Here is a 16091-nt window from a genome sequence, read left to right as displayed (position 1 = left end):
AATCTCGGAATCTCCAAATCAGCCAGGCCGGGCCCCTCCCCCACCGCTCTCCCAGCCTGGCAATGGCTGCCCCAGCTCCTGGCACTTGTAAAAAAAAAAGCCCTGGCTCACTCGGTGCTGCTGGGTAGGGGGAGATCCCCGCTGCCTCCCACTGCCCCACGCTGCATGGGTGCTCTGCACAAGGACCCCGACCCCCCCCCCTCACTCCCTCAGCCCCCCACAGGTGCCTCATACAGGCCAGCTCTGGCCCCTTTAAGAAAAAAAAAAAGAAAAAACCCTGGGACTCACTGTTCCTGCCGCCCCCCACTGCCCTGCGCCACATGGAGGGGCTCTGCATGAGCCCCTGAAGCCCTGAGGCTGCACCAAGAGCTGTGAGTCCTAGGACTTCTCTTGTTTTTTTTTTTCTTAAAGGGCCGGAACTGGCCATGGCGGGGCACCCATGGGGGGGGCTGGGGGAGAAGGGAGGGCTGCGGGGCTCATGGCAGAGCCCCCCCATGCAGCATGGGGCAGCAGGGATGGCACCCCCACCTGGCAAGACCTGGTGAGCACCAGGGCTTTTCCTTAAAAGTACCAAGCTGGGGCAGGTGGGGGCAGCCTTGGCAGGGCTGAGGGGACAGGGGGGCTGGCAGGGGTCCCCCCATGGTTCCCTCCCCCAGCCCCCCCTCTCCTGCACCTAGTACTTACCAGGATGGGGTCAGCTGCAGCTCCCTGCTGCAGCCATCAGGGACTGCCCAAATCATCAAAGCTTTCTGAATCTTTTCCAAAGATTTGGAGAGCTTTGAATCAATTCAGACCTTCTAATTGGTCCTCTGATTTGATTCAGATTTAGAGATTTGGCTGCCGAATCGGGCCAACTCTCCTCCATATCAAACCACCACCCAAAGCTTCTCACAGCAGCCTTACTATTTATGGTGAAGGACAAGACTGACACAAGAACAAATAGGATATACATTGGCCATAAGTAAGATAAGGCTAGACATGACATCTTTCTAACCATCAGAGCTACCAAAGTCCTGAATAGTCTTCTGTTTTGAGTAGTGAGGGCCAAAAAACACTTAATTATTTTTAAGATGTAGGTTGGTACACTCATTATATGTTCTCTTATAGGTTGGTACACTCATTATATGTTCTTAGAGAACAGAATTATTTACTAGCTCCTAAACTGTTACCACAATGCTAACAAAGGTTTTAGGATATGCACAGATGTTACTCAGACCAAAGCAGCAAGACAATAGGGTTGCACAGGTATAACTGAGGGTCTCATGAAGCCTGGAGAACATTGCTAAACTCAGAACCAAGAACTATGCTTAAGGATTAGCTTTATTCAGCACATTGAGGGACTACATATACATGAATGATTGAGTAATAATTACACTTTAAAAAGTGATTATGAGGAAACTTAAACTAAAGATAGTAGCATTTTTAATATGAGATAAGCCCAGCTCATGGAGTCAATCACAGAAACTAACTGTATGGGTCACTGATAAGTAGTAACATGATGTACAATTTAATTGTAAAAAGTAATTAATGCTTTTTTAAACTCAGACCTGTCAGCTGTTCAATACTTGCTTCTTATTATATATTCCTTTAAAATAAATAATGGACTGAGAAATATAATGAGGGTGGCAAGCAAGAAAAAATACTTGACCTTGTACAGTGTTTGCTCAAAGGACTGCTGTACTGTGGAACAGGATTAATCAGCTGGTACAGAAGTTACAAACCTGTACTGGCCTGGCATGTTCACAGAGGAACACAGATTAAAACTGTCTGAACTTTATAAACACTAAGAATTTTTATTTCCACAATAGTGATTTCACATGATAGTTAATAACCTTTATACACACTATTCTCTAACTATGAAAGAGAACACTTTTTTTCTGAGAGAAGGCACAGTACAGCCCTCCAGCATCACAGGGCCCTTTGCTCCCACCCCCTTAGGGAGATAGTATGTCACTTGCTGAACTCTATTGCTGTAGCTGAGCAGGTTGCCGAATATACTCCATTCACAATCCCCACTTTGTGCTGCAAGGAGACATAGGCTGACTCTGAGCAGTCTAGGTCAGCCAGTCAGGGCTCCCCTGTGCTCTTCTGCTATCTGTCTCTAGGCAGACTGAGTCTACATAGCACATTAAGGTGCGTGCAAAGGGGCCCTGTGGTTGCACAGCATCAGCAATGCTCATCAGGGTCTCCATATTCAACGATCAGTTTGGGCATCTCCAGGTAAGTTTCTCTATCATTCTCTATCAGGAGAGCAAACGTGGCAGAATTCTCTCAGCTCAATTGAACATGTGTACACAGCTTGTGTCCACTGTTTTGGTTTATTATTGGTCAACAGTTCTGAACAATCTTTGCAGACCATTTCCTGGAAACTTAAAATATTTGAAAAACTTGACTAGCTCTAGCTTCCATTATTGAGTAGGCAACTGCACTTATATAGTATTGGGCCTACATTACCACATTTGCTCTCCCATGAAACTCATCTATATTTTTAATCCCCTCCCTATTTTAGGATCATAGGAAGGTAGGACTGGAAGGGACATCACCTAGTCCAGGCTCCTGATGAAGGCCGGATCATTGCTGACTAAACCATCCCAGCCAAGGGTCTGTCCAACCTGCTCTTATAGGCTGCTTGTACATGCCACAGGAGCTTAATTCAGTTTAGTTCTCCCTAAATTGAAACGGTGGGTTTTTAAAAACATTGCTTCAATTTAGGGAGAATTAAACTGAACTAAACTCCTATGGCATGTACACAAGGGTGGGGACCCAATCCTTACCTCCCTCTTTGGCATCAGTGTGGGGGGGGTGACCTGTCAGTGGGCCGTGAGCTGCACAGGGGCCCCCAAGGCAGCACATGCCCACTGACACCCGGCATGGGCAGTCCTGGGGGGCACTGTAGCCGCAGAGGAAAGCATCACCCCCCACCCCTCCCCAGTCAGAGGGGAACACAGGGCCTCCATACAGCTCAGGCAGGCAGGCTCCAGGGATAAAAAAAAAAGAAAAAAGATCAGGCTCGCTGCTTTTTTTTTTTTTTTTCTTCAGTGAAGCCTGCATGGGGTGCCACTGGGAATATGCCGGGCCAAAGAGGAATACACCACCAAACGTGCAAACAGCAATGCCATTAAAGCGATGTAAAAGGGCATTTAAACTGCTTTAATGGCCAATTTTGTGTAATTTACAAAGGCCCATAAACTTCCAATGTAAGATTCTCCTGCTTTAGCTTGAGAGCATTGTTCCTAGTCCCGTTCCCTGTGGTCCCCAATAAAAGTTCATCTTTATTCTCTCTGTAATTGTCTTTCAGGTATTTGAAGACTGTTATCACCCTCCCCCTCCCAGTGTCTCCTCTTCTCCAGACTAAGTAGCCACGTGGGCAGGAGGGAAAGAAAAAAGTCAAATCCTCAGTCTTGTTGCATATTGTGGGGAGGAAACTGTTGCTGTTCATAACACCTTGGCCTTCAAAGAAGGCCAAAATATGCAGTTAAGTTTAATTCTGCCCTGATTTGAGGAGTACTGCACACTAAAAAAAGAATAAGGCCTGCCTTTGAAAGGACCTTTTTATATGCAGACAGGCAAAAGGAGAAAGTATAGGTTAAATGCGCAGGGCATCAAAAACTGTGAACATATTGCGGAGCTAAATTCACCAAAAAGGATTCTCCATGCACTAGGCATGAGGTGACACCAGTTTCAGGCAGGTAGATCTTAAGAAACTGAGTCTAGTTAAGTGTGTGCTTACAGAATAAGAAGATACAACAAAAAAAAACCCTGGGCATGTAGACAAAAAAATATTTCTTCATCTTTGAACATCGCAATATAAATGGGACTCATGTATTCCTATTGCAATCAAGGAGAAGTGAAATTGAGTTGAGCACAAACCTATTCTCCTGGTTTTATTATTTTAGTACACAGCACATGCTAGAATTCAGCACAATTCTGGATGGGCTCAGCAGCTAATCCTCAAAGAGTCATTTACAAAACCAGAGCCATAAGTAGTGAAAATTCTCAACTGGGAATGAAAATAACAAATTTCATAAGTGCTATCCAACAGCTCTATTTAACCAATATTGGTTGTGTCTTCTGTTGCCACTTTTTTATCCCCTGATCCTTCTGTTTAAGAATGCTTCAAAACAGTACAAGATCAGACAGAATACAGAATTTGGAAAGACAAATTCTCCTGTGGGTCATCAGCAATTTTGCACTGTAAAAAAAATTCAGTGGTTAGGAATCTTATCTGCTTATTAGGCAAAAAAATAAAGAGAGAAAGACTTATGGAGCACAATGAAAAGTTGCTATCTGATATTTTTTCCTCCCTGAAGCCATGTTTCTCTATAAGGAAAAGTATGAACCAAATTATGTTTTTTCTATACCAAACTATGAAATGCTAGGTACAGAAGCTAAACATGAATAAGGCTTTTGTTATTTTTAATAAGACAACTTCACCCCAAATTCATTTGCATACTTTTACATGGATGTGTTAGAAATATTATTAAAAATGCATTATCAATAGCAGATTTAGAAAAAAAAACAAAACACAGCTGCTACCCATCCTTGTCTCCTTAATGGGAGAGGGAAGGGGGGGGGTGGAAATTGAAGGGAAAAGCCACCAAAAGGCCCTTTGTACTAAGGCATCACTCCCTCTCTGTCCTGCAAATTTACTATCTCTTTGTCACACTAAATCACACTTTCTTTTATGACCCCACATTCCTAAGGCTAAGATAAGAGCAAATGCCATTTTTGCCTTCAGGTTGAACCTTGAGTAATCTTGAGTCCCATCCACGCACGCGTGATAACCTAATGCATATTAAGCCTACCCGCCCCGCATACTTAAGTAGTTAATTATAATGCACATGGGACGTATGAAGCGACATGTTTACATATATGTTTGTATGAACCGGAAATGAGTTGTAAAAATTCCTCCTTCTGCACACGTGGTCAGGAGAGAGGGGATAAAAGCCTGCTAATGATTATGCTCGGGGGCAGAGGGATTTGATCTTTTGTCTTCTCCCTCTGACCCTATTTGCAAATATATACCTTTTGTATTGCTAATAAAGTGTGTCTGAAGCTGAAAGTTTTTTCCACCTCCCGAGAAACGAACCACGATTTTTTTAATTCAACAATTGGCGCCCAACGTGGGGCTTCTCGAGGACTACCCCGGAATTCAGTGACAGAGCACCTCCGGTACCAGGGATTTGTGCACACCGAGCCGACTTTGGACTCACCCTGGTATTTGAGGTTTAAGTCCAAATATCCGGGAAGTTAAAGGAAGTATCCTATGTAAATTCTGAGTTTCTGGAGAGGCAGACACACTTTGGAATTTGGATCGAGATCTCTGGGGTATCTGAGTGAGTATACGAATTCCCTTTGCCTAATCTGGTGTACGGATCTAAAACAAAGGATGTGTAAGTTTGCTGAGAAATTCTAGGCTTAGCTCTCATTGTAAATCATCTGTTGTTGAGATCTTTTTGGTATTTGGTGTGCATTGGGCGCATTTTTGTGGGCAAATGGGTACGAGTAGCTCTCGTGTAGAAAACAATATTGATACCCCTCTAAAAGTCTTATTACGTCATTTTAATAAATTTGCAAGGCCGGCCGATTATGGAATAAAAATGAAAAAAGATGATTTAATTAAGTTTTGTCAACTCGAGTGGCCAACATTTGGGGTCCACTGGACCCCGAAAGGATCCTTTGTGCTAAAAGAAGTGATAGCTATCCATGAAATTGTTATGCAAAATGGGTATTGGAATCAGTTTCCTTATATTGATTGTTGGTTGTGGGTGGTTCAAAATCAGCCACCTTGGATTAAGAATTACTTAGCAAAGTCTCATGTGATGCTTGTTAAGAAAAAGGCTCAGGGGGGGCCGCCTGTACTTCCTGAGTCTAATGAGGGGGGAGATTCTGAATTGGCTGAGTACCGGACCCGTGCTCCGGTTGCCCTGTCGGGTAGCGAAGATGAGTCAGACGCCTCCTCGGCATCCAGTCCTTCTGCACCACCGCCCCCTCCCTTAGAGAGACCACCACCGACGTACCAATGCATACCTAATGAGTTAGAGCGTGAGCCTCAGCCAAGTGCCTCATCTGAATCAGGAAATAAGGGTTATTATTTGCGCAAGCCTGTAGAGTCACAGCCGGTGTTGAACTGTCCGATGCGAGAGGTTATTGGGGAAGGAGGCACTGCAACTTTTGTCTACACCCCATTTAGCACTTCAGATTTATTTAACTGGAAAAATCAGAGCCCCTCTTTTCGTGAAGATCCTGAAAAGATGAGGGATTTGTTTCGATCTATTGGGCAGACTCATCGACCCACTTGGGCTGATGTCCAGATGATGCTCCAGACTCTCCTAACCCCGGAGGAGAGGAGATTAGTGTTAGGTACAGCAGAGCGTATTGCGGCAGCCAGAGTTGAGTCAGAGGGTGCTGCTGGTCGTACTCTGCGTGATACCTACCCGGTAGAAGAGCCGGGATGGGACAATCATACTGCAGAGGGCAGAGAGCTGAGTGCACGGTATTTGGGAATTATAGTGGAAGCAATGGGAAAGGCAGTGCCTCGGATTACCAATCTGTCTAAATTGTATGAGGTGAGACAGGGAAGAGAGGAGGATCCCTCAGCTTTCCTTGGGAGGCTGTATGAGGCGTTTCGCAGGTTTTCGGATCTGGATCCAGAAGCCCCAGATAACCAGCGCATGGTAAATCTTATGTTTATTGGTCAATCTGCTGCTGATATCCGTAAGAAGTTACAGAAAACTGAGGGAGGTGCTGGGAAACCGATTTCAGAGCTGGTGGAAATTGCATATAAGGTGTATGGGAATCGTGAGCAAGTGCAGGAGCGCAAGGAGGATAAAAAGGCTCAGCGACAGATGGCAGCACTAGCAGCTGCTATAACTGGAGGGAACCCTGGAAAGGCTGGGATACAGAAGAGGAAGGGAGAAAGAGTGGGAGCAGATGTTTGTGCTTATTGCAAGGAGAAAGGACACTGGAAGAGGGAATGCCTGAAGTTGAAGGAGAAGAGAGAGGGGGAACCGAGAGGTCACCTCATGCGGGCAGAAGACAAGGGTGAGGATTCAGAATGAAGGGGACAGGGATCTAAGACCACTACCCTTCGGGTTGGAGCCCGAGAAGATCCCATGGTAACCATTAGGGTTGGTGGCAAAAACTTTGAAGCCTTGGTGGATACTGGGGCTACATTTTCAATGATTCCAGAAAAACCCCCCTGTGCAGGAACTAGTGAACAGCATGTACTTGTAGAAGGGATTGAGGGAATGCAGACTCGACTCCCTGTTTGTAAACCACTCCTCACCAAGGTGGGAGACCATTTGCTCGAGCACTCCTTTGTGTATTCTCCAAGTTGCCCGGTTGCACTCCTTGGGCGGGACTTACTCACAAAATTGCAAGCTGAAATCTTTTTCAGAGACGATCAGATGGTGGTCCAGCTACCTGTCAAGCAGAGCTCGAACTATCAGATGGCTCTCCTGGAGGACCGACGCCCTGCAGTAAGTCCAGAAGATCACATGACCGGAGTAGACCCCTCGGTATGGGCTGATGGAACCCCTGCGCGAGCTAAGTTCGTCTCCCCGGTAAGGATCATACTCAAGGATGGGGAGGGGCCCGTTTGGGTAAAGCAGTACCCACTCAGCCGAGCGGCCAGAGCTGGACTCAAGCCGTTAATAGAGAAATACAAGAGGTACGGATGGCTAGTGGAAGGGTCTTCACCCTATAACACCCCCATTCTTGGAGTGCCAAAGGCAGATGGGGTCTCATACAGACTGGTCCAAGACTTACGGGCAGTAAATAAGAAGGTCCTTTCAGACCATCCTGTAGTCCCGAACCCTCACACGATTTTGACACAAGTACCGGGGGAAGCTGAAATATTTTCAGTGCTAGATTTGAAAGATGCTTTCTTCTCTATTCCTCTTCACCGAGAGAGTCAAAAATTGTTTGCTTTTGAATGGGAGGATCCAGATACTTTCCATAAAGCCCAACTCATGTGGACAGTTCTTCCACAAGGATTTATAGCAGCCCCCCATATTTTCGGACTTGCTCTTCAGAAGGACTTGGGGGAATGGAAGGGATCACACCCCGCAGTGACTCTCCTCCAGTATGTGGATGACCTGCTAGTTGCAAGCCCAAACTTGCAGCTCTGCGAGGAAGCCACCAGGTCACTCCTAAACACTCTGGGAAAAAAAGGATATAAAGTCTCTAGAGAAAAAGCCCAAATATGTCAGCCTGAAGTCACATTTTTGGGATATAAGCTCTCAAAAGGAGTCAGAGCCCTGAGTGCAGATCGCATACAGGCGATTCAAGGTCTAACCCCACCTAAGTCACCCAAGGAGCTGCGAGCATTCCTAGGGCTAACTGGGTTCTGTCGACTATGGATACCAGATTACGGTGGGAAGGCTAGACCACTGTATGAATCCCTGACTAAGGAGAGTCTCACTAAATGGAAATGGAATAAAGAAATGCAGCATGCTTTTGATCTGCTGAAGGCAGCATTAACCCAGCCCCCAGCCTTAGCCATCCCAAACAGTAAAAAGCCATATCGACTGTATGTTCATGAGAATCAAGGGGTTGCATCAGGGGTGCTGACACAGCCATCGGGCCCGACCTGGAGACCCGTGGGATATTATTCAAAGGTTCTAGATCCAGTTGCACTCGGGTGGCCAGCCTGTCTTCGGGCTGTGGCAGCCACAGCAGTGGTTGTTGAAGAAGCCCAGAAGATAGTCATGGGTGCGGATATGGAAATACTCACTCCTCATGGAGTTCCCCAGATCCTAGGGACTGAGGGAGGGAAATTTCTTAACCCCTCCAGACAATCACGGTATGAGATATTTTTGCTCTCTAATCCAGGACTTACTTTCAAACATACTACAGCCTTAAACCCTGCAACCTTGCTGCCAGAGCCAGGGCAACCGACGCATGACTGCCTTGAGGTCCTGAATCAGACCACGCAGGTGCGACCTGATCTTGCTGAGGACCCAATTGAAGACCCAGATGTTGAATACTTTGTGGACGGCTCCAGCTCTGTCATCGATGGAAAAAGACGAACAGGATGTGCAGTGGTAACCTTGGATAAGGTAGTATGGAGGGAGTCATTGCCGAGCTCATGGTCGGCACAGGCCGCAGAACTCACTGCGCTCACCCGAGCATTACAGCTGGGGACAGACCAGCGAGTTAATATATACACTGACTCTCGCTATGCTTTTTCTACAGTCCATGCGCACGGACTATTGTGGAAAGAAAGGGGTTTCATTACTGCCTCTGGGAATAAGATTGCTAATGGCCCCCAGATTATCAAACTACTAGAGGCACTCCACCAGCCTAAAGAGGTAGCAGTCATTCATGTGCGGGCCCATGGGAAGGCTGCTGAGAAAAAGCATAAGCTTGGAAATGCAAAGGCTGATGCAGCAGCAAAGGAAGCTGCATTTATTGGGGGAGAAGCGGAAGAGGTATCCAAGCAGGCTATGTCCCATGCCATATGGCCATACGTTCAGGATTTAGTCCCACAGTATTCCCCTGAAGAAGATAAATTTGCACAGAAAGCTTGTGCAGAAAAGAACTCCCAGGGGTGGTGGATAGTACCAGGAGGGAAAGTCATGATACCCAGGCCATTGCTTCGGGAGGTGCTGCAACAGCTCCATGCAAGAATCCATATGGGAGGTTTGGCCATGGGTGATCTAATGATCCGCCAAGCAGTAGCCCCAGGGCTATATGTAGAAGCTCAGCGCATTGCTACCAGGTGCATTACATGCTAGAAAGTAAACCCTCGAAGGAAACCCCCTGTGCCAATGGGAGGTAGACCCTGGGCAGCGTACCCTGGACAAGCATGGCAGATTGATTTTGCCGAGCTCCCACGATCCGGACATCACGGGTTTTTACTTGTCATGGTAGACCAGCTCTCTGGTTGGGTCGAGGCTTGGCCCACCAGGACTGCCACTGCAGCTGCAGTAGTGAAGTATTTGTTACAGGAGATCATTCCCTGGTATTCCCTGCCTGAGTCCATCGAGTCGGATCAAGGACAACACTTTGTGGGAAGAGTGGTTCAAGAAGTCGCACAAGCTCTCAAGGTTACTTGGAAACTACACACACCATGGAGACCACAGAGTTCAGGACAAGTGGAACGCATGAATAGAACTTTAAAGACTTTGCTCACCAAAATCTGTATTGAAACACGCCTTAAGTGGCCTCAAGCATTGCCGCTAGCTCTTACTTGCATTCGAAACACTCCCCGACGGGGCCTCAAATTGACCCCATATGAAATTATGTTTGGCAAGCCACCTCGAGTCTTACCTCCTGGGATGCGAGAAAATGTAACTTTTGAATTAGGTAATAGTGAACTTCATACATATGTTATTGCCTTGCAGTCTGTCTTGTTTTCTCTTCACAGGTATGCAGCCTCCTTTCAGCGTCTGCCTTTAGATGTACCGGTACATGACTTCTCCCCGGGAGACTGGGTCTTGGTGCAGCGGTGGAAAAAGGAGCCTTTGACTGAGAGGTGGAGTGGCCCTTTCCAGGTACTTCTAACAACCCACACTGCTGTAAAGATTACTGGCCATGATCGTTGGATACACCATACCCGTGTGAAACGACATCCACAAGCGTCAGAGGACAACATCTCCCAAGACGAACTCACTCCGGAAGCTGAGTCGTCTTCGGAACAAGAAGCCAGCAAGTGGAGCTGTGAACCTACTGGTGATCTCCAAGTGCGCCTGAGACGGCTTAATCAAAGCTCAGAAAATTAGACAAGAAAGTAAAAGGGAAAATATGGTGGGAATCTTAATGTGCCTTGTTGTTATCTGCATAATGAAAGAAGCAGAATTGAGCAGCCTTAACCGCTGGCTCACACCCTCGCTTTCCCAAATTGCTCCCCCAGGGACAAATTTGTATGTTGATATGATGGAAAGAATTGCAGGTACTTTTAATCTTACCAACTGCTGGGCCTGTGGGGGGCTTCGGGAGGCCAGAGGCCAGTGGCCTTGGAGGGCTTTTCCTTTGGCCCCGAAATGGCTAGTAAGTAGTAAGGCAGATGTTAAGAGTACTAGTCAAAAATGGGATGAGAACCACAGTTGGGAACTTTCCCAAGTGGCGTTAGGAGAGTATTGCATCAGTAATAATGGTACAGGAAAAAGGTTGGGACACAGCCGTTGCATATGGACTTTAAAAGTAAGGTGGATGAACCTTACAAGATTAGAACGGCTTTATTATCCTAATAGCCCAGGGTATAATCGGCTAGTGTGGCAGCATCCCAATGGAACAATTGTGTGGTTTAATAAATATTGGAGTGCCACAAATCAAAGTGATGATCGGACAGATTGTACAGACAAGAACCAGGATGGGCTATGGGAATGTTCCATGAAAGGAGGCCACGCAGTTGCTGGTCCTTTGGGTCCAGAAGGAGGCTTGGGGTTTCCCGAGATGCCCTATGGTTGGGCCCCTCCAAATGCCACCAATAGAGAAAATAGGGCCTTAAGAGGATACTATTGGATTTGCGGACGACGGGCCTATACAATACTACCACAGGGGTGGACGGGAACTTGCTATATGGGAGTAATTGTACCAGCTTTCTTTTTGTTACCGTCTGAGGTTGGAAATAAGCTAGGAGTCTCTTTGTATGATGATTGGAAAAGGGCCAAGAGAAGTATTGATGTAAGTTTGACACAGGGTAGCTCCCAAAAGTGGAAGAAGGATGAGTGGCCCCCTCAGAGGATTATTGAGTATTATGGACCAGCTACATGGGCTAATGATGGGAGTTGGGGATACCGGACACCAATATATATGCTGAATAGAATCATCCGGTTGCAGGCAGTCTTGGAAGTAATTACTAACCAGACCGCCACTGCTCTCGAGTTATTGGCCCGACAAAGTTCTCAGATGAGAGCAGCCATATACCAAAATCGGATGGCCTTAGACTATTTACTTGCAGAGGAAGGCGGAGTCTGCGGAAAGCTCAACCTTTCTAACTGTTGCCTCCAAATAGATGACAACGGGAAAGCAGTCTTAGAGATTGCCAAAGAGATTAGAAAAATAGCCCATGTACCAATACAAATGTGGGAAACCACATGGAATAAGGACTGGTGGTTTCAATTATTTGGAGGACCCTGGTGGAAAAAGGTAGGGTTTGTGCTTTTGTGTGCTCTAACTGGTTTGATTTTTATCCCTTGCCTTATTCCTTGTCTCACTAGATTGATAACCACCACAGTGGAAGGAATGCAGGTCGCAGCAGTCCCTCTAAAAGCACAGACTGCTGCAAAGGTCATGGTCCTCAGAAAAATTCCTCGTAATTATCTTGATATGCCCGAATGAAGTAAAGATCAGAAAGCATCTCGAGGGGGGATATTGTTAGAAATATTATTAAAAATGCATTATCAATAGCAGATTTAGAAAAAAAAAAAAACACAGCTGCTACCCATCCTTGTCTCCTTAATGGGAGAGGGAAGGGGGGGGGTGGAAATTGAAGGGAAAAGCCACCAAAAGGCCCTTTGTACTAAGGCATCACTCCCTCTCTGTCCTGCAAATTTACTATCTCTTTGTCACACTAAATCACACTTTCTTTTATGACCCCACATTCCTAAGGCTAAGATAAGAGCAAATGCCATTTTTGCCTTCAGGTTGAACCTTGAGTAATCTTGAGTCCCATCCACGCACGCGTGATAACCTAATGCATATTAAGCCTACCCGCCCCGCATACTTAAGTAGTTAATTATAATGCACATGGGACGTATGAAGCGACATGTTTACATATATGTTTGTATGAACCGGAAATGAGTTGTAAAAATTCCTCCTTCTGCACACGTGGTCAGGAGAGAGGGGATAAAAGCCTGCTAATGATTATGCTCGGGGGCAGAGGGATTTGATCTTTTGTCTTCTCCCTCTGACCCTATTTGCAAATATATACCTTTTGTATTGCTAATAAAGTGTGTCTGAAGCTGAAAGTTTTTTCCACCTCCCGAGAAACGAACCACGATTTTTTTAATTCAACAGATGTTAGAGACCTGTTGCCTAAATGCAGATATAATACTTTTACCAGGCTTTGTCCTTCAGAGTTTTATTTGCTCAGTATCACTACACTTCCCTCGCTTTTCCTTGTATGTAATGGTTGCATGGCCACTTTTTAAAACACAAGCTAAAACTGCAAATCATTTTGGCTGGCTGTCTTTTTATTGCATATGCATTAACAAATGCTGTCTTGGTTTTCAGAAATGAAGGAATATGATTTCTCAAAGGCACTTTTGACATCTCATAGAATTTAGAGGATAATACTGACAAATATAAAAAGCACAGGGGGTAAGTTGTTCTTAATTACGCTGGAATAATTCTACAGTCATTTCCTATAGGTCTCTGAATTTTTGACAGAGAGGGGTAAAATTGCTTTAGTTTTCTTGAACATATTAATGCTTATAGCTTGAACAGATTAATGCTTATAGCTTTCTGTTGCCATTTTTTATTTTTTAATGGCATTTTTTCCCTAAGTTGATACCATTTAAACAAGGTAACCAAAATTTCACAGCTTGAACATATTAAAAAGTAACCAAAGTTACCAAAAGTAACCAAAAAGTAACCAAAATTTCAATAGCTTGAACATAGTAATGCTTATAGCTTGAACATATTAATGCTTATAGCTTCTTCTGTTGCCATTTTTTATTTTTAATGGCATTTTTTTTCCTCTAAATTGATACCATTTAAACAAAGTAACCAAAATTTCATGCAATATTTTCTATAATCTTTTTATAGCCTTTTTAACTTCCTTGTTATCTTTCTCCTTACTTTTCCCTCTTTCCTTTGAAGATTTGTTTTTGAAAAAGAAGGGAAAATAAATGGAGAAAAAAGAAAAAAAGGAAAAAGGAAAATTAAATCAATTAACAGTGAACGTGTTATTCCATAACTGATCCTTCTTTTAAGGATCCTTCTTCTGATTCTTTATATTACTCTAATTGCATGAGACTGCATGTTGTTATTATTGTGGTGAAGGGGCTAAGTGGGCTTAGTTCAAGCTTACATCTCTAGGGGGGAAACTTTTGAGGGGCAATGGGTCGGGGGGGCTCGGTGTGTTTTATTGGGTGAGTGGTAATACCAGTATGATTTTAATACTTTTGTAACAATTTTGTTGAGAGTGTGGCTATCTGTGCAGGAGGAGAAATGGAGAAGCTCGGAGAGAGCTTGAGAAGAGACAAAGCATTATTCGATGGAGGACAGAGTGGAAAAATATCCCAGAGATGGCAGAGAGCTGGAGAAGAGGAATAGACCCAGGAAGGACAGCCTGAAGTCTAAGGAAGGACAGAGGGAACTGGAGGGGCACAGTGAAGACTTCTTTGGGGCTGAGTGGTCTGCTTTTAAGTTTGGGATGTCAGCACTCTGCCCCACTCCTCCCTCCCCTCCCTCCTGCCCCTCTCCTTTGAAGAAAAAAAACACCTTCCTTCCCAGGAGCTGACCAAAAAGAAGGAACTCTCCGAGGTGGAGGTGTTATGGGTCACTGGGGAAGTCAGGGACAGAGAAGAGCCAGGTTCTCAAGGCCAGGGGCTAGCCCCTGTGAAGCCATGCTAGGGTTGGCTTCAAGGGGTCCTTCAGGAGAAAGAGACTAAATAAGGCTTCTTTTTGAGGAGTCCTGAGGAAGATCTTCCCCTGAGAAAGGCATGATATGTGACAATCATACCTGCCTAAGTCTGTATATTTTTAGAAGCTTTTACAACAACCCCAAACCTTTTGTATTGGAAGATTTAATTCAGTATTTAATTTTAGTTTTCATAAACAAAAGTAATGTAACTGTGCACATTTTTGCAGGGATGATTCATGTAGTGGTATTTGCAAATATTTATTATTCCATAGAGTCCCACAGAAGTTAGAGAAGGTCATTTTAAAACTCGAGACATGCTCCAACCTTTAGTTATTTCTTTTCATGTACTCTTACTTATTTTATTTTATAAAGGTCAAAACTGACAAAAATACCAAAACAAATCCCCCCTCATTCTCATGATTGTAGTATCAGACAAGTTTAAAATAGAAAGGGGAAGAAGGGATATATTTTACAAGACCAGAAAAATAGCTTCTACAGGACTGTAGACAGCAAGGTGATTAGAGCATCTTACTTTCACTCCAGAATGCAAGTTTTAAGTTTTGCTGCCCATTTACTCTGAAATCTGTTCTTTGGTGGCCCCATTGCAAATGGGTAAACTGGTCTTCTGTACTGGGGCATCAAAGGTCACTGGACGTGTTGCTAGTCATATTGCTCCCATGTGTGTCATTGGCTAGATAACCTGGTGTGCTGTATGGTACTATCTCACAAACTGGACGCTGTATAGCCACATTCGCATTGTAAATCTTGAATTTCAGAGCCCAGACTGTATTTTTACAAAGTAGAACATATGAAACAGCTTTCAATTTGTAAACTAAGCAACTGAGAGCAAAGTAGGCACCCTACAGTATCATTTTCACTAAGTCACTTTTGAAAACAGAACCATTTAAAACCTTTTATCAGTTTTTACTGCCGCATTCATGGTACTACTAAATTAATAGTTTCCATAGTGTAATGCCAGATGGGACCACAAAACCATCTATTCTAACTTCCTGTCTTGTCACATGCTATTATATTTGACCTACTTACCTTTCTACTGAGTTCACCAATTTGACTAAAACAAATTATTTCAGTCTCAAAAGGGCTAAAGTGTTGTATGTCTTAGGGGCAGTGATAGGGAGTCAGGAGCCACCGCTACCTGAGACACAAGTGATAGTAGGTAAATGATACAAACCCAGAAAATCAGGGCAGGCAATCCATACTCTGTGTTGCAGAGGAGAGTTAAACACCTCTAGGGTGCAGGCTAGTCTGACTTGGACTGAAAATTCCTTCCAGATCCCAAATCTGATGATTGCTCTGACTCTGATCAGAAGAGCAAGATTTACCAGGCAAGAAGCTTCTCTGTTCTAGCTGGAGATGAACAGTGACCAGTGTGCACTGGTTCTTTGAGGTGGGATTGCACAAATACTTTAGAGGAACAAGAAAAAAAGACACCTATCATTTGTATTAGGCAAAAAAATCCTACTTGCACCTACAGGCAAGTAACCAACCTACAGTTAAACCAGGGGTGGTCAATTATTTTGACTGGAGGGCCACT

General features: G+C 44.6%; 1 protein-coding gene across 1 annotated transcript; it reads left to right on the top strand.

Moving 5' to 3' along the window:
* Positions 1-8218: 8218 nt before the first annotated feature.
* On the top strand, positions 8219-10727 carry LOC149870646 (uncharacterized). The gene is made up of 2 exons (XM_090034734.1): positions 8219-9047; positions 9954-10727. The coding sequence occupies exons 1-2, from the start codon at positions 8448-8450 to the stop codon at positions 10725-10727; spliced, it is 1374 nt and encodes a 457-aa protein (XP_089890860.1). The 5' UTR covers positions 8219-8447.
* The last annotated feature ends 5364 nt before the right edge of the window (positions 10728-16091 follow it).

This window comes from Crocodylus siamensis, chromosome 2 (genome assembly GCF_052110815.1).
Source record: "Crocodylus siamensis isolate JL-2025a chromosome 2, ASM5211081v1, whole genome shotgun sequence".
Taxonomy (NCBI): domain Eukaryota; kingdom Metazoa; phylum Chordata; order Crocodylia; family Crocodylidae; genus Crocodylus; species Crocodylus siamensis.
Note: the sequence above shows the minus strand (reverse complement) of the source record. Positions and strands in the feature narration are given on the sequence as shown.

Coding starts and splice junctions, on each gene's coding strand:
- LOC149870646 (XM_090034734.1), top strand. CDS start 8,448: ATGCAGCATGCTTTTGATCTGCTGAAGGCAGCATTAACCCAGCCCCCA. Junction 9,048..9,953: donor GACGAACAGGATGTGCAGTG/GTAACCTTGGAT, acceptor TATTTGTTACAG/GAGATCATTCCCTGGTATTC.